Raw genomic sequence first — 19,813 nt, forward strand, 5'->3', positions numbered from 1 at the left:
CTACCTCATGAAAGTAAAAGATGCAGATTTTTGTATTTTTAAACTACTGATAAAAACCTGACTATTGTTCCTGCAGCTTCAATACAGGATCGATATGAGGGATCTAAGTATCATTACTGGAAAACAGTGGAATAACCCTTTAGGGAGGGTGATTTGGAGGGATGTTAAAACATGGGACAGAGTTGTTTTTTTTCTGGGAAGGGACAAAAGAATACATATTCAAAATAAACTGCACTTTCACAGGTTCAGTTACAGTAGTGAAGTGTGAAATACATATCAAATTCATTTTATTTGATGAGAAACAAACAGTGTTTAATTGGAAACAAGTTCCAGCATGACGTCTATGTGTGAGTAATGAACCAAGAAAATAAACAGCATTTACAACACAATTGGCAATAATTCTTGTAAAACAGTACCAGTTTTAACAGTGGGCATGTCTGCAAGCCAATACAGTAGGATGGGATGTTGATCCTCAACCTATTTTATCCAAAGCCAGAGAGGCCAAGCAGCAGTTTAGCCTTCCTAAGCCAGAGAAGCACCGGGCTGGCACTGTTCACGCGACAGGGATCAGAGCCTGCTGCAGTCTTCAAAGCAAGAGGGAATGTTACTGTGTGTGTGTGTGTGTGTGTGTGTGTGTGTGTGTGTGTGTGTGTGTGTGTGTGTGTGTGTGTGTGTTTGGGAGAGAGAGACTACACAGTTCATGTTAGACAGACTGAGCACAGCTGTTGACAGAAGACAAGCAGTCTCAGGCAGCACACAAGCTGACACATGTATGCAAACACACAGGGCAGGCTGTGCTTTGATTTTTTACCAAGTCTGAGCCCATGTTCTGTTTTATTCCTTTTTTTTGTTTTCATATTGACTACAGTATGACCTCTAGAAGCTTGTCGGCTAAAAAGGCGAAACATGCCATTAGTGCAGAGAAGCACAGTGAGGCGCATGGGTCTGGTATCTGAAGACTGGAGTTTGACATGTGCAAGTATGTGTGCAAGAATATAAGTTATTTAAAGCTATTGCTACACTATCAACCTCGTACAACATTTATAGTAATCTACATTAAAACTAACTCAGAAGCATTAAACGCACCATTGAGAATGACGTCAGGTTACCCATTTTAACACAACTAGGAGCAGGACTGGCTCCTTCCCTGACTGATTTCATAAATGAAAAAAATGACACACATGCTGACACTTGACTTCCTGACATTGCACCTCTCTCTTAGTAGTGGAAAAACTGTGAGTCTCAGAACTCAAGGGGGGGGCATGGCCTTGTGAGCCCGCGGCTGCTTTTTCAAAGTGCTTTTCTTGAAAAAGGGAGGCACAAAGCATTGTGGGAGGCTTGCAGCTTCAGATACCAGATCCAGATGCTTCTTTGGTTTAAGTTGTAGGAAAAGGGAGAGGAGACAGGGGAGGTACTGTGAAAGCAGGGAGGATTGAAACATCTGCTTTAGGGGCATAAGGAGAGAGGAGAAAGGTAAAAAAAAAAAAAAAAAATTATTAGGAATGTGGAGGAAACATTTTGTGGACAAATGTATGGTTATTTGACTGTCTCCAGCAATGCTAAAAACTTGTGTACATAATGGAAGTTAAAATGATGACTGTAGTCATCAGTCATTGCTGCTCCCTCTTTCATTTATTGAAACAATAAAATATCTTTTGGTTTCAAAAGCTGACAAAATAGTAATAGTAATAATAATAATAATAATAATAGTATAATTTACTAATTTACTTGTACTAAAGTACAAGAGTTGGAAGAGTTGCATTGTGAGACCAGACATTACAAAACAAGATCATTATGTGAATATATGACAACCCTGAGCAAAGGCAAGGTATGAGGTAATGATGGAAGACTGTGTGGGAGAGGAGTGGAGGAGGCGATGAAAGGAATGAAAACAGATAGAAGTGGGAGTCTGCAGGTGACTGACAGAGGTTTCTCTCTTATCAGATGAGGGGTTTGCAGGAGACACACAGACCAGCCCACAGCCTATTTTTATGACCTGCGATCCTCCTATGCCTCCATCCCTCGTTCATTCACTCCAGTCCTCCATCCCCCTCTTCCTTGCTTCCACGGCCTCAGGCGACGTGGGTGGGATGTAGTGATTTATACCTCTGTGCATGGGTTTGTTGTGCATATGTGCGTTTGTGTGTGTGTGTGTGAAGTAGACGCTGTCCCACAGGCTACACTTAGCATCCTACAAACACATTACCAAACCAATTGGTATTCCTGATTATCGACAGAAGGCCACCAGCCAATATATTTCATGCACATGGAGGAGCATTCGAATTATTCCAATGTTGGCTAAAAAAAATATTTCAGCAGAGACCATTTCATTACTTTGGCTAGTTTTAAGTTATATAGTTAAGGACCCAGCATAATCTTATGTGTGTCATTTTCCATTAAAGAACGGAAAGAACTCTCTTAGGTTATGCACAATGCAGCAAAATGTAGTATAGATTTAAGAAGGCAAGGATCAGTGCTCTCTATACTTTTTACTGAGGTCCTCAACAGCATCTCCTGACTAGTGTCCAATGAATTATGTGAAATGAAGTTCGCCTATGTCTTGAGATTTCGTTGAGACTGTCCAGAAAAAAAACAATGCGATATATGTGCACATTTTCTCTGTGTTAAAAAAGGCCTGGTCCTTGTCTGTGTGTCTTCAAAGTGACCTCTGGCACAGATGTACATGACATTTTACAACAATCCATAATTTGGTGGGATGGAGGAGGGATTACGTGTCCGTAAAATGTATTACAACCCTCTAGAAAAGGTCAAGAGTCTTTGATGAGATCGATCAGCATGGTCTGTCTGTGACTGCCCCTCTGTGCTACCTTCTTGATTGTCTTCTCCATAAAATTCTCCAATAAACTCTACGAGAGAAATGGGCTATCACAAACATCTGTTCCTTATTGGGAGCATACAGTAGTCTTTTTTATAAACTCAGGAGAGGAGTAGAAAACTCTTCTCACTCACATGCAGTACACCAGCCTGAAATTGCTCATTGTTAGTATGCTGCTAACCGTTTTTAGCCATGTGACCAATTACATTTCATGATTTTAAGACCAGTACCTTGATCTGTTTATTGGCACAGTTAACAGATGTAGATGTAGAAGATGTTATCGCTTACACTGATTGAGTTATGTTTAATCTGTAATATTGCTGGGTCACTGAGACTCAATCTAGCCATTCTGCAGCAATCACAAACTCACACTGTAAAATGTTTTTCTTTTAGTAAATAATGGATATATTTATATAGTCCATCCATCCAACCATCCGTTATCTATACTGCTTATCCATCAGGGTCGCAGGTGAGCTGGAGCCAATCCCAGCTGACTGGGCGAGAGGCAGGGTACACCCTGGACTGGTCGCCAGCCAATCACAGAGCCACTGATACTATATACTGTAATATACTGTATACTGATGTATTGAAATGTTTCAGATGCATTATCATGCAGATGCCAAATGAATGAGCCTATAGTCCTGCTATTAAACTAAAATGCTGACCAATAGAATGTTAAGATTTTTGCTAAGAAGCTAACACAACTTAACAACCTGATTGTTGTGCCACTCTCAGTTTAGCTTGGCTGCTAATGCAGAATTTGCTATGCAAGAGTTCATTGTTTTACACTGTATCTGTCTTGTCATCAACCTAAAAGTTGTAATTATTTATTATACAATAGCTGCATAGATCTCCATACAAACTAGTCCTCTCCTATTCCTCCAGTTTAATAAGTGAGATAGCCAAATGTGCATGCATGCAGGCCCAAGCGATTTAGCGGTGCAGGCAATGCCAATCTAAGCTTACAGTCTTTAACTCTGACCAACTGCCAATTAGGCTGCCCCTGGATGAAACCAAAAGGTTTCAGCCTCATGGAGAGCAGAGTAGCCTACATTTTGCAGGGTGTGCTCCACCCAAGCCTCAGCTCTATAATTTGATGAGTGAAGGCTTGTTTGTCCCTCTAAGTATGTCATATCCTCTCTTTTTGAGTCTCACTCTCTCTTTCCTCTATCCTACATTTTCATTTACTTTTTCTGACTTCACTTCTCCCCGTCTTTACTCTGCCTCTCTGTACACATTTGTCTCTGCCTTCCCATCAGCACTGTTTACCATACATTATAAACTCTAAGATGCTTACTGCATGCCCTGTTGAAGCCTTCTTCCTCATCTACATGATTATATAAGATTTCTGCTTGAGTATGCAGGATAACATTGGGTCATTATGCTTTCATCGACTACGACTGTGCTAGAAGAATCACTGCTCAGTGATTTGGTTCTCATTACAGACTGCACTGGCACAGGTCACTGGGTTCACTTTGGGGACAGAGGGAAATGGCTCACTGCATTGTAAATACTGACACTGTCATTGTTGATGCTGAGGTCTCGTTTCTACCCTCAATGCAAGATGCACTGAATGACAAGTTATTAAATGCAACACGCAAAAAACATTATTGGTGTTAATTAGCTTTGTTTTTCTCCTTCAATTTGCTTCCAGCCTAATTGAGGATGCATTTTCAGGCCAACTACAAAGTCAAATTTTTAAAAAGGCATGAGGGTTTTCCAACCTGTCTGCAATAATTCATAATTATTCTCAACAGAACTAAAATGACAAAGCGGAGGTAATTACTTATGCTACTGCCTATCAATTATTCTCCTGGCATAAAAAAATCTATTATTTACCAACGCAGACTGCCAAGACACTCATACATGTATAGTTGAAAGCCTGTCTGCATTAGTAATGAACAGAAGCCAGTATCACACAGTAAAGTAGATCTTTGCAAAAGCACCAAGCCCCAAACTCCATGGACGTAATGACTGATGACCACCGTCTCATGACCAGCAGAGCCATGACTCGGGATATGGCTCTTAGACAAGTTGTTTCGACAATGATTTAATCTTATTCCCGCATACAGTACATCTGTTTGCTTTTATGTCAATTGGGTTTGACATTGCAGTTTGGTACAATAATGCTATTGCACAGGCCCAGTAACTTCATTACACAGCACTCAAGAGACTATATATGAATTAATACCTTATAAAATAAATATACTATGGTGCAAATGTTATTTTTGGTTTTGCCAAGATGGCTCACTCCATAGTGCTCCAATGTATTTGACAGTGGTTCATTTAAAAATCTAATGCCTCAACGAAGTGGCACACATGACCACATGATTTTAGTTTATGTCGAGCTAATGGCTCCGACATGAAGATATGATAGGAAAAAGACAGTAGCTCTGCATTACTGCACATTAAGTTGTGCTTAACCATCAAATACAGCTCAACACAGCCCAGTTTTTTTTCCTAACACATCTTTTAACCTATAACACACTAGAAGCTTTGGGAAGAGATGCTGAAAGACATCTGACAACAGTACACCATAAATTCCCCACTCATCCTCATGCAATTCTTGACTGTTCCGCAACAAGGCAAACCTCTAGTTATGAACAACTTGTCTTGATTGCAAATTACTCAATATTTCAAGTTCACAGGGGACATGCTGCTAAGCTTGCGTGGGTTTTCAGCAATCAGCAGCACGCTGTTGGGCTGTGATGCCTCACTTTGAAGAATGCTTGATTAAAGTCCAAATCCACAATCCGAACGGGAAACAAAGAGGTCAACCATCAACCGCACTCAAAACAGAACAGGATACTATTGGTCTAATAGTGAACCGATTATGCTATTTATAAACAACTAAATATAGATATGAAGAGTATTGTATTCCCAGCTTTGTAAACACTTGCAGAGCTGAGCCAATTATGCCTGCATAGCTGAGCATGATATGATGAATAAGATTGAAAAAAAAATGTGTTTCTGTCTTCAAAATGTTCAAGAAAACAGTTTAATATTTCTCATCTTTGACCAGATGCACAATTTCCGGATCGGACTTTAAGTCACGGCATGAGCAACCTGGGAGAGTGACTCAGCGGCTGAGTGTGTGGTCCACAGCATCAGTGTGGGACTCAGAGACGGAGCTCCATCTGCTCACTGAAAATAATCAGGCAGAGAGGAACTTCAAGTATTTTGAAGGGCTGACGATGATATCATCCATTCAGGTGAAGAAATAAAAAACTAGCACAGGATCAAAAGCTAGGACTTAGAAACACCTGATGGAAATCTCAGCTCAATCATCCAAACAGTCAGCCAGCTTTGCAGCTACAAACGCATTCGGTTATCCAGCAATTTGGTACGTCTCCCAATAAATCAGCCTCTTAGCCAACAACCAGGCCGCTCAGACACCCAGTCAGCCACTCAAGGTCTTGTTCAGTAGAAGGATCTGCCATATTCTAGCCTTCACTGACTAACTAGGGCACCAAAGTGTATCCAGAGGCCCAGAAAAACAAAACGCACTTGCACATACACAGAGCCCCAGAAATAAAGTACTTGAGATCAACTAGGATGAGCAGCTGTGTGCCAAGATTTCAACATGCAACAAGCTGGCAGCAATTAGGGAGCCTGTTGGAGAAGCTACAGGGAGCAGGATGGCCATTACAACTGGTCCTTCACGGTGAAACTGCAAGAAAGATTGGGATACACAGTGTGCATGTATGCGTGAATGGATTAATTATATATCTTATCATGTTTGGCAAATGTGTATATCTAATTGATTAAAATAGAGTAAAGAAATAAACGGCAGATAAAATGATAAACAGAATGATATCGATTACATGTTTGAATGAAGCAGAAAAATGGCATGAATACTATCTAAGTGTGCTAAATGAATGACGAATGAGGTAGAGTATAGGTTGGTATTAGTTGCAGTGAATTCAATGATGTATTGGCATGAAAAGTTAATACATTAACTAAAAAAGATAACTAAAGTCTTTTTAAATCTAGTCTCTGCTGGAGACACACAGCTATTAGATTTTGTTCACTCCGCATTTAGTGCTATTTTCCTTTTTAACAACACAGAAACTTTTTTCCACACTCTCTCTTCATAATAGTTTCTTATAAAAGTTTCCTGAGGCCATAACCTATTTCTGTCTCCATCATGAATACTGTATGAACTGCATTTGCCGCTATATAAACATCCAAGCAGTCCAACTTCTATGCGAGCCAACTTTCCAGCCTGATACAACACAGCTATAGGAAAATACATTGGCAGGCATCCAACCAACCGTAAGAGAGACTGTAGCATTTGAATACAATCCATTTTGACAACATTCCTCACCGTCTGACTGGCAGAGGCAATTTCTAGGAGAAAGGATGAGGTTTATTGACAGAAAAAATATTAAATATGTTTGCCTATGCACATGCAAGCACATGTCTGCTGCATTTATTGATTCAAATGCACTAAGGTGGAAGTGTGTGAATGCTGTGTGTGTGTGTGTGTGTGTGTGTTCCTGCATGTGTTCAGTGAGATGGTGAACAGTAGACCCCAAGGCACCAGGTGTCACAGAGAGAAACAGCTGAGAGGAGACTGAGACAGCTGCTTCTTCTGGTGTGTATCAGAGGTGGTCCTGCTCCAATGGTGGCGACATCTTCCCCAATTCTGGACTTTTGCTTTAAAATGTACCTTCCAGCTGAAACAGCACAGCCTGCCCACTTATTGCCCGTGCCAGTTAGAGGTATTCGAAGTATTTTACATAGTACAGGGGTTTGTGGGTTAATATTAAGGAGGCTGTTATCTTGAATAAGAAAACAACATCTAACCTCAGCACACAATGCTGAAAAAGTCCCAACCTTACAATTTGCCATTGTGTTTTTACACTTGTTACTGTTGAAAAAGCTAAAATAAACTGATGTGATACCACATGATATATGCCGATATCACAGCAAACACATACTCCTCTACAAGAGACATACAGCAAAATATTACAAAGTCAGCATGTGACGAAAACCTGGCAAATGATCTTTTCCATTAGAGTGAAGATGTTGAAGTAATTTAAATGGCACCTTGCACCTACAGCTACAGTCAGATAATGTTTCTCCCAAGCACAACCACAACAAAGTGCACGGCAAAAGTCCCCATGTTATTATTTGGGTGCTATGAGGCAACACTACAGCCCCACAGGGCGTATATGAGGTGTCCATGTTTTGGATGCAGGGTGATAAGGTAGGCAGGCCTGTCCTCATTTGTTAGATTGATGCCATCATATCAGACAGGCCCAGGGCGTAGGGTGCAACCTAATGTCCATACGTGCGTCCATGGCCTAGCCTCTATCCCTGCATGGGAGACCTGGGAACATGGTGATGCATGGCCACACGTTCGTTTACAATATAGCTCAATTCACACGCGTCTGAGGACAGGAATCAAATTAAAACATGCTCGACCCACATCCAGGGGGTTCGTGATGGACACAGGCTAGAACGTCGAAATACTCGTGCTGGGGACTGTGTTCGAGCTGAAAAAGCCTCCACACCTTGTAGCCTACTTGGTCCAGCCCAAAATGGGGTCACTGCCTTATAATCAAAAGCACAGATTTCAGGAGGTGTTAACCGAGCTGTTGTCATCAAAGGCTGCGGGATGACAAGTCAGTGGACTAAAAATGTGGTAAATAACTACAAGCTGTGCGCATCTCTCCAGCACGTCCGACGCGCAGCACGCATCTCGCCCATGAAACCCGTCAGTGGTTTTTGTCATTTTTGGCAACAATGTGGACAGACCACCGGTGATCACACCGATGGCTCTGCTGTGGCTCTCCCTGAGACAGACTCGCCCCTTCCCGACTTACCGGATTTGAAAAACGCCGCTATGTCTGCCGCGTCCTTCGCAGCCTCATCTAGTCCCTCTCCTGCGCTCATGGCTGTGGTCGCCTGTGCGGAAATAGCGATGTATATCCTCAAAGGGGGTTTACTGCTGCAATAATTATTAATCAGCAAAAGCGGATCCTAACGCCTTTCATTGAAGCAGATCCGGTCATACAATCTGTGCTCCCTTCATTAAGCGAGAGACCTCCTCCTCCATTTTGGCCGAGAAGGGAAAATCCTGGCGACCGATCGGCGGCGCTCCCGAGTTGGGACGTGAGGGAGAGGAGGAGGAGGAGGAGGAGGAAGGGGAAGATAGTGAGAGAAGGCGGAGGTAAAATGGGAGGGGAGCAGGACTGAGGGAGGAGGGCTATTCTGTGTCTAGTGGTGGGTGGGGGGTGGGATATCCTGGGATTCCGTTTCGGGGGGTTTTGGTGCATTGTGCGCCACCCAAATTTAGTGTGTGCGCCACAGCACATCAGCAGCCCCCAGCGTCGCTCACTGCGGTGCTGATGCGGGCTGCGTGGGAGTCATCCTTTAGGATCTGATGCCTTGATAACGCAAGCCCAGATGTTAAGGGAGATGCCATGACGCCAAACACCATGGACTCCCCTGTTGTTTTCCTTGAACGTGGGAGTAATGGCAGCACCCTGTTATTATAGCCGAGTCCGTCCAGAAACGTGACTTTAATATTCCCACGAGGTCACTGAGTTGCGCTGTTGCATTATTTAGTTTCCCCCAACAGCTACGACCTATTGCATGATTGCAAGTTGCTCACACATGGTAATGTTTCTCTGAGGCCTACCAGTAATGACTAATCATGTTTTCAGCGGATAAGAGGGAGAAAATGACGATGAGGGAGACGGATTATCCAATTTTTTTTTTTTCATTATCATCTCCCTCTGATGATGATGATGATGCTGCTGCTGCTGCTACAGTATGAGGTCATTTGCCCCACAAATCTAACCCAGTTCTCCCTGACAGCTGCAGCTCAGTCCTGTTGAACTAGAGACGGAGAGCTGCCGCCATCTAGGGGCTCATTTCACAACTTGCTCTGGGAAGCTCCGCTACATTGCACCCACTGTCAGTCCGATGACCTGCATCATGACAGCCTCGTTCAACCCAACTGCATACAGGACCGAAAGGATTAAGTATTTAGCATGATTGGAGATTTTATTTGAAATTAACAAAAAAAAAAATAGATGTCCTATATCAAATCAGCTCACAGGCCAAACAGTTTTGGCCTGTGAGCTGCATCAGTTATTTGTTGTCCTCTCTGTGTTTCTGTACATACTTTGGGCTGATCGTGCAATTGCAGTATTGTGCTACATTTTGAAAATAGCCAGTGAATATACAGTAAATATAGCCAGTAAATATACCAGCCCACTGCCTCTCTGCTCCTTTACACCAAATGCCTCGTTACCTTGGAAACCACTAACAACACAGCCTGCAGGGATCAAAACGTGCTTTGTGGACGGTCCACGAAAGGAAATCTCAGAAAAGTGATTAAGAGGAGGGGAAAACAAAAAAGAAAAGCCGTATTTGACGCAGACGAAGGTGGACGTTTACAGTGTGGTTACAGAGGAGGCGTTTATGTGAAGGAATGTTTGAGCCATGTCCTTCAGCTCAAGGCTCGCCAAAGTCAGCTACAGGAACAGACCCACCCAGCCTGCTGTCCCGGTGGAGTCTCTCAAGGAGATGCAGGTTTGATTCCAAAGGTTTACAACAGATTAATGATAATCATGACAACTTTTTTTTAAGTAGGTCTATGGAGGGAATCTCCACAGTTTGGTTCTATGTAAAGTGGCCTCATAACAGCGTATGGTTGTTTTGATATCTGTAAAATATCTTTTTAATATCACTGGGTTAGGATTGTTTTGTTAATTTAGGTGTGCAATCATACCTTGCTTCTCCCTGCCATGCTCAGGTCTATTTTTGTCTCATTTGTTTTGTCATTCATTATTGTACATGTGATAGTTTAAAAAATACATGTTTGGCCTTTGGGACTGGGAATGCTAGAAGTGAGTTTTTACTCTGAAATGATCAGTTGTGCTCCTTTGTCTATCACTTGGGTGTACCAGTTGTGTTATGTAATTATCATTATTATTTGACATTTTCTGTTTTATTTTGCTATGATATAATACTATAGGATAGGATAGGATTGGATTGGTAGACATGCAGAAAAGGATCTATTTCTGACTTGAACCGGTAAAGACTCAGCCTTAATAAATGGTTTGCATTCTACCAGGCACAGGGTTAATTAATCAATTAATTGATTAATTTAACTGTGGTCTCAGACAAATGACCACAGCAGAGCTAGGCGTTGCCAACCTGAAGTATGATGATATGAATTGGGAGTGTGAAACCTTACATCTGAATTCCCTTTTCTCTGATGTGAAAAAAAGAGAACGAAGGAATTAATTTGCACTTCATTTTCAACTCAAGAACCCCCAAGCCCTTTCCATAATTGCTCTGAGAACCACCATCAGACTTACTGGCCTCGCAGCAGCAGTCAAACATAGCCGAGACACAGCACACTGTGCTATGTGCTGGTTGTGTTATGAGCCTCGGTCCACTAGATGGTAGTGTATAATCGCTCTAATGGTGATCCTCAGAAGGCAGGACCGTGCTCAATTCCACAAAGATGTGTTTTACGTCCAATTTTTAATGTGGAACTGTGTCATTATCAAAGCAGTCATTTGTTTCTATCTGTGGCAGGCAAATTTAGTGGATGTAAAACCAAGAAATTAACATCTTTACTTCTGTGTTTACTTCATCCAACTTCAATTCCACCATCATAAAAGTCAGGATGAAACTGAAGTAATTACCACATAGGTGCTATTTATTTGGTGGTATGGTTTTAGTTGATAATTTACAACTTTGAACAATTTTGCATTCTCTCAAAGTCCAACCTTTTACACTGGTTATAAAAGAAACATGCTTTGGTTAAATTGCATTGCTTCATTATAGCTCTCAGACAAAGGCAATCTTTAAGATAAATACTGCACTGTGATATACACCAGCTCTGCCTTAACTGGAAGCCACAGCTCTCCAGCTCTTTGGATCTGCTTCATTGACTACATATGTGGAATAATAGAATACATTTTTTTCCCAATTGATTCAGTCCACACTCATTTTATTACACTACTGACTATAATGAAAGAGGGAATATATATCCACATGTAAATTCCCTCAAGGTGCTCATGCAGTTAATTTTGCTATTCACATACATATATTTAAAAGAAATGACTAAACTTGCTGTGCAACACCTGCATCTTATCTATGCATTACCTTAAGAAGTCTGTATTAGAGGAGATTGTACATTGTAAATAAATAGATAATCCTGGTCTATCATGATCTGGACAAATAATCACTGACTTTTGAGCCGTAGTGAATGAATGGTGAGTTGCCGGTGTTAAAAGGTCAATGTCTCGTCAAATCCAGTATGCAAACTCAGCTATGCTTGCCATGAAAGTTTAGTGTCTTACAGCACCTGGTGCCATTTTGTACCTGCATGTCTGCTTTTGACGACATGTTAGGTGACAAATACAGGACTCTTTCAAATAACATAGACCCAGATTAGCACAGATAATCTTTCACTGTGTGGATTAATAGAATATTAGACAATTTATACAGCATCTCCTTGTGTTCCTTATGTTATTTAGTAGCATTTCACATTTAGTTTAAGTCTAATATCAGACTTAAGATATCAAACTTAACATCAAATAGACAGTATAGTCCATTAAAGGAGAAATAGTGCAAGTCCAGAGCACTCAGAGCTGTTTTGGTTGCTGAGACATTTTGTGCTATAACCTGGTGTAGTTTTAAAACAGATTTGTATAAGCTCTTCATGTCTGACAGTGTGAGCATCCTTTGGGAGAACGTTCGGCCTTTCTCTGTCTTGCTCCCGCTCTATGTCTTTCTCTTTCAGATCTCACCACCCCCTCATTTATAATTTACAGTCACTCTCCTGTTTCACGGCAGCTCAAAACCAGACAGTTCAGCTTAGAAAATCAGTCATGACATGGTGAAAAATTGATGACCGAACTGCTTTTAAATGCAAAGCTTTGCAATAATTTTTTTTCAATATCAAACCATTGATCCTCGTGGAGGGAGCTGTTGTTGCTTGTCATCTGCTGGATGCCACAGTAAAAGCTAACTGAATTTAATATTAATTTGTGGGAGGTCTATGTTTGTGTGAGCATGTATGTGTGTGTGCTCACTGGGTGAATGATTAAGGTTTCCCCACTAGAGCTGCAACTAATGATTAGATCTATTACAGTCTAATCTATCAACACCCCACCAACCATTCATTTAATACATATTATGTAAAAAAGAAGAGAGTTCAGTTTTCAAATTGCTTGTTTTGTCCACAGCCACATGGGTTTCAGTTTTGTAGTGATAGATAAAGTAGATAAAGTAAAATATAAAGGTGGAGCAAGCAAACATTTTAAACAATTCATTTTCAAAGTAGTTGTTGATTACTGTTACGTTTATTGGCTAGTTGTGTAATTCAATTGTTTCAGCTCTGCTTCTCACAATGCACGTTATTATAAATACTGCATGTGTGAGTATATATGTGCCATCACCTGTGGTGCATGATGCAAGATAAAAAAAAAAGCACAATGTAAATGCCTGTAAAATGTCACCATTATATTCTTACTCTATGGAGCTGTCACTACAGTCACTACCTGGCTAGTATCAGTTAGTTAGCATACAATGGTACTGCATACGGTATCTAAAGAAATGTTCTTTTGTCCTTTAACGAGTCAACAAATGTCTTGTTATAAAGTCATTTTTAAAATGTATACTGCATTGAGAGACTAAATGTTTTATCTGTTTGCTTTTGTGCGTGCATCTTGGTGTGTGTGTGTCTTACGGCTATGTCTGAATATATATATTTATACAACCTTTCCATCCCCACTCTCGCACCCATCCCTGTCTCTCCATCCCATTGTTGTAACAGAACTGTAACATGAGAGCAGGACCTTGATAATTACTTTGCAGACAGGTGGTCACCCAACACCGCATTATCTAGTCAGCGGTCCCCTTTTAGGAGCAACACTCCCATAATTTCAGGGCAGTCACCTTTCTCACATGGCAAATAAGAAGGCTGATTGCTCACATACTGTAGCAAAGCCACTTGTTCTCTGTCTGGTCTTCTTTGTTGGAAGCTGTAATTCTCTGATGTCATGAAAAGCAAAGCCAATTAAGAGGGTGGAATGACCTGAAAAGAAGTGTCAGACTGAAGGCAGACGACCATGCTGCATTTTAAACCAGACTATCAAAACAAGGTAAGGTGACCCAAGAGTTCTGAAGTTACAGACAACTTGGCTTCATGACTATCTGCTTTGGCCGCATGTAATTCATCATTAATGTGTTAGGATTCAGTAAACAGCTGATGTGTTTGTATCAAAATGTGGCTGGTAGGAAAGTTCAAGAGGGCTAAAGGGAGGCTTAGATTAACAGGTTATATTTATGTATGAAAGCATATTTGAAAATGTTGTAGTGTGCTGCAGGTTATGCAGGCTTCTCACAAGGAGCAATAATAACTGATTTTATCTGACAGCAGCTGCAGTCTGGTATATTTATCAGACAAAAATACAGCAACCAGTGAAGAAATCCACTTTTCCCTGAGTTTGCCTCATGCAATAGACTACCAAAGAGAAATGATTTCAAACACTCATTAAGTGCGAGTTCTACGATAAAAATAACATCAAAGCTGTTTTCTGTGTTTGCGGTTAATGCAGCCCAGCAAAAAACACATGTCCATGAATTATACATTTGACACAGCATTTAGTTTAAATGCTAGGTTAAATTTGTATTTTAACAACTCTGTTGCCATCCAAGCAGGATTTTAAAATACTAAAAAGTGACTGCGCCATTACAGATTAGACATTTTGTGCATTAAATAGAAAGTAGAGAAGACAAGATGAGGTCAGATCAGTTTTTTTTCCTGCATCTCTGGCATTGGGTTTCACTCTCATCAAATATCCGAAAATACAGAAAGGAGAGCTGTGTGTAAATGAAAAAACTGTACTCACTTAAAACTAGGACCCAGTTTCTCAATCATTCACAAGAATACAGTAGACTGAATCACACAAAGAACTGTCTCTATGATTGCTTCAAAAGGAAAAACCTTGATCTTTTAACTCAGTTCAATATAATTGAGAAAACAAACTAATATTGATCTGTTGTGCTATTTTTATGGCCTTCAGGTCAGGCAATTCTTTTAGTAGATTAGTAGATTTTAGTAGAAGTATTTGCAAATAGCTACTGATCTTTAAAGGACAGTTCTCTTGATTCAAATTTCTGTGTGATCATGTGACAGGAGTGACATAGTGGGTGAACATGAGCTCAACACAGAACCGCTTATTTGCACTAGTTTGTCACTTGCAAAGTTAAAACACAGCAAAAATTGACAGCTATTCTCAATTCTCAATGCTATCCTGTTAGAGCAGAGACACCTTAACTGTCATGAGCGTGCGTTCATGTGTGCATGTTAGTTTGTGGATGTGTACAAAGTGTTTGCATAGCTGTCAGTGTCCCTTAATTCACATTTGTATGTGGGTATGTAAGGTTGTTTATTCCTAAGTAAGACTATGATGCATTTATCTCACAAGCTGCCCATGTCTTTCAGTTTTATGAACTGCTCAGAGGTTCATCATGTCTATCCTGACCACAGCCGCTCCAAAAATACTCCCACACTGTTGAAAGGACCGACCATTAAACATAAAGCAGGCATAGCTTCAGCTCACCTGGCTGATCGGTCAACACTGACAACTTGATAGGGCCAGTCCCTTTGAGGGTGAGAGTATACAGCTCCCCTGTGTGCATGTAGATGGGAAAGTGATAGCAGGTTATAGAGAAGATATAGAAGGGTTGTTGTCAGAGGCGAGGAGCTGTCATGTCACAGGTGTTTAGAAAACAGCTCTGGAAAAAAACAGTTTCCAGGGTCATTCAGGTAAGAGAAATCATGTAGCACTGCTGCTGTTTTTGTTGTGGTGTCATTTGAGGGTTTGCTCACGTTTTAGTTTATTCAGCCACAGAATTCTCATGCATGATGCCAAGGACTGGCTCTGATGGCATCTGTCATATACCACAATGTGATTTGAAATTAAATGGGCAAAACTAGCTGCAAAAGTTTATCCACAACTACTGTGTTGACTTTGACTGTGTGTGGTGTTTCTATTCCCCAGAAGATCTGGATTAAAATCGACTACATCATTTTCTGTGTTTATTTGAGATTTGGCAGGGCACTGAAAACATTCTCAATTGCTTTTTTTAATATTAGATAAATTATCAAACTACATTCCTGCCAAACCGTTCTGCTGCACAGTTTTTGTCACAGCTGCTTTTCAAAAGCCACAGTTTGTTTTATTATAGGGATTGTCAGTCTCGCCATAGCTTATCTCAGGATGTGGCTGTGTTTGCTTCTGAAACCTATTAATGTCCTAGCCGTTATTGCACGGGTCTGCCAGTGCTGGTTTCTGTGTCTGTGTTATAGGAATAACTAAATGTGGCTGTGTGAGTGCCTGTCTGCCATTGTTGGAGCATGTTATTGTTGGCAAGTGTATTTTGGGTGTTTGTGCACTGCATTCAGCGGTGACTTAGTCTGCTTGTTTGAATAATCTGAACCACACTCCTTGTGTCTTCATTGTTTGTCTCTGGCTTGAGTTGGTTTGGAATAAAGGCAGAGAGAAGGTGTGAAACTCCTGGTCGCCCAGCAACTGATGGCTTGGCATGCTTTTTTTATGGTTGACCTGTGATGTGAGTGTTTGCATGTTAAGATAATGCGTGTGTGTGTGTGTCTCCAGAGACTTTAACAAGGTTGGTGTGATTCATTGACAGAGTTCTGTAGTGGTTCATTTAAACTTCTGTGAAATATGTAAATAAATGTCCCTATTTTGTCATGAAAGATTGGGGGACTTTTTTAAATAATGTCCAAAATGTAAAAGTTCTTGTGGAAGTGTCATTTTTTTTTACAGACTGAATAATCATTCATTCAATACAAAGTCTGGTAACATCAACAAAAGTAAAAGAAATTCATTTGTGAATTAACTGAACTGCGTTGAGACCCCAATGTTCCCGGGGGAAATTGTTGATGCTTGGAACATATTACCATATTTTTTGAGAAAGTTAATAATTGTGCAGATTGTATGGGTGATGCAGGTACACTGCAGGTGGACACTATTTGGACTCTTCAGAGAAATTTTCCCCTTGTTTCACAACACAAACTTGAATATCAATGCGGTTATTGTCTGATCTCCTTTAAAGCTGCTAACATGCTAATGTGTTGCTGCTCTGTCTAACCTTGTTTACAAGCACAGCTTGTGTGGTTCTTGGCATGCTCTACCTTGCTTTAGCTTCACATGACCACCCCCACCCCAAGAATCAATACCTTGACTCCTAACCACCCTGACTTGTATTAGAATTGCCCCTGCTCTTTTTATATCCAAGCCAATGCCTCCTGTCTCTCGCACAACGTTACATTCTCTCATATCTTTCTTCTTGTCTCTAATTCCTTTTCCTTTCATTTCTCATCTCTTTCCATTTTCCCACCCCTCTTACCTTCCTTTTGACATTTTTTCTCCTACTGTTCACAACCATCGATCCCACATTTCATTCTCTATCCCCTTGTCTTTTTTTTTTTTTTACAATTCAGTCAGTTTCATCCTTTCATTTAGCTCTCTGCGTCCCTTTATCTGATTTTGCCCATGTGTTCAGCTCTTTCTTCTGCCAGTGCTTCATGTCTGTTTAATCATCCTTACCATCTTTTGGATTTGGCATATTTGCTATTTATGTTCCTTTTAAGGCTTTGTTTGGGATTCTATCTGATCTATCCCTCAAAACCTGTCACATCTATTCTCTCCGATCTGAGTCTCCATACAATCCATGGGGATTCACCCAAGGTGCTTGCATGTACAGTAAAAAAAAAAATGAAGTACAGCCAACCATTTGGATGTGTAGAAGAGAAAAGTGTACAGAACTAGAGAGAAAAATGTGATCACTTAATATGTCATTGTCAATGCTAAAGTTCAATCCAAGTGTTAACAATTAGTCAATAGTATATACCAGAGCTAGCTCTCAGGAGCTCTATTTTTAGCATGGCCTGTCACAGTAGGTTGTTTCCTGCTTTGTCTAGAAGAGGGGCTTTTAATAAATTGTCTACCCTTGCTGACGTCACTGCAAAAAGTATTTCAAGCAAGAAAGAGCTATTTCTGTCATCCCCCATTTAAGTTCTAGACAGACAAAAGAAAGGGTAAATGAGGGAATTTAAATGCATCCTGCAGCTGGCACACCATGCAGCACCAGGTTTCTTGTAATTTATTGGCTAACCTTGCTCCTGTGTTACTGAGCTCCGTAACCTGGCAACCCATTGTGGTTGATGTTACTGTCCCACCGGCCTAAATAGAAGCCATGACCTGTTGTAAACTGGCTGTGTTGTTGCTGAATCCATTCTGAGAAACCTGAATTTTTGCAGACCTTGGGTGGGTGCTGAGACAGTCATAGGAGAGAAATGGAAGCGCTTCTTAAAAGCAGAAGGATGAAAATGGAAATGTACATTTGAAGATTTTGAAGGAATCCTGACGCCCGTTTTGGTCATTTTCTGTCATTCTTGTGTGGAGCTACATACAAAGCACAGAAGGATACTGTTATTTAAATGATGTCTGAGAAAAAGTCTAGGACAACAGGAGAGCTTCATCCTTCTATCATTACCAGCAGCTTCATCTCTAAATACCAAGTATGTGAAATATGGGTTAATGGCTTTGTGCTCTTTTTGGTTATGTGATGGTGCTCCTCTCGTGGAAAACTGTAGAGTATATTGTTGTAACACTGTAGAGCTTTTTTTTTTATCATCAGTGAACCAGAGCTGAGCTGAATTCAGCTTTATTTTTGTTAATTCAGAATCTCAATTTTCTTTTAAAAGAATCTAATGTAGCACTTAATCTGTTGTTAATGGGTGTGTGTTTGATTATTTTGCATTTCTATTAAAAGTAACTCCACACACCAATCCTGATATCAATTTCAATTTCCTATATATAATGTTTAGCAAAAGTTGAGAGAGGAACGTGAAGCTAAGCGGGCCCAGCTGGATGGAAGACATGACTACATCCTCAGCATTGTGGCATCATGCCTGGGAGTGGAGAAAGCTGACGTGGAAGATGCCATACTGGAAGGGAACCAGGTGCGCTGTATTCATATACATTTTCACACAGATTTTTGGGGATTTTGTGTAGGAAATCACAGCAGACGTAAAAAAGTAAAACATATTGATGTGGCAGCATTTGCAAGATATATTTATATTGGCTGCAACATCTATTTCATTTTAGTTGTATCGGTTTTGGGGATCAAGAATTGGACTGAAGTAATTAATTTGGATTAAGGTTTTGCTAATTATTGTAGTTTAGAATTTGATCATGGTTGCCCTGTGCATGTTAAATGAGTGCACGATGTCTTTGTTTTTTCTGAGTATGCTGAAAGTTTTGTGTTCATCTTTCTCAGATTGACCGCATGGAGCAGTTCTTTGTGGCTGAGGGTCTGCCACACCTCATGTTCTACTATCAGGACACTGAGCCAACTGAAGCAGGTGACATGAGAAAATGAATGTCAGAAATGAAATGTGTAGACCTTATCTATCTATTCTGTCCCTGTGTGAATTAATGGTGGCAACAGCAGTCATGGCAGTGTTGTAATTGTAAAGTTTCCAAAATCAATTACAATTCAATTGAATTCCCCAGTATCAGGATTAAAGTGATAAATCATGGCAGTTGTGATAATACCGTGTGCTGTTTCTGCGTCCAAATCTTTGTTGTTGCAGCAGCAGCAGGAGCAGGAGCAGCAGCCTCTGTTCCCTCCCAGCTCGTTGCCCAGCAGGCAGGTCGCAGCAAGAAGTCGAAAGTGTTTGTGACAGACGGGAGGGATGTGGCGCTGACTGGAGTGTGCGTCTTCTTCACCAGAGCCAACACTTCTAAGACAATCACGTCTGAGAACATACACAGAGTGAGTCACGTTGTTCTGTTTTGGAAGCATAATCATGAAGTCATGACTCTCAAGGTGAGTGAGGGTCGGTCAGAGATACAAAATAAAAGCTGTGAAACTAATCTATCCCCTATTACACCTTTGATATGG

At 40.7% G+C, this 19,813-nt stretch overlaps 1 protein-coding gene across 1 annotated transcript in view; it reads left to right on the top strand.

Annotated features, from left to right (window-relative positions):
• The first annotated feature begins 10,294 nt into the window (after positions 1 to 10,294).
• Positions 10,295 to 19,813, top strand: part of dnah5 (dynein, axonemal, heavy chain 5) — a 97,355-nt gene continuing 87,836 nt past the window's right edge. The window contains exons 1-4 of the mRNA XM_070835087.1: positions 10,295 to 10,384; positions 18,735 to 18,869; positions 19,187 to 19,271; positions 19,509 to 19,684. Coding sequence (XP_070691188.1) covers positions 10,295 to 10,384; positions 18,735 to 18,869; positions 19,187 to 19,271; positions 19,509 to 19,684 — 486 coding nt within the window. The remainder of the gene's footprint in view (positions 10,385 to 18,734; positions 18,870 to 19,186; positions 19,272 to 19,508; positions 19,685 to 19,813) is intronic.

This window comes from Pempheris klunzingeri, chromosome 8, assembly GCF_042242105.1.
Source record: "Pempheris klunzingeri isolate RE-2024b chromosome 8, fPemKlu1.hap1, whole genome shotgun sequence".
In the NCBI taxonomy this organism is placed as follows: Eukaryota; Metazoa; Chordata; class Actinopteri; order Acropomatiformes; family Pempheridae; genus Pempheris; species Pempheris klunzingeri.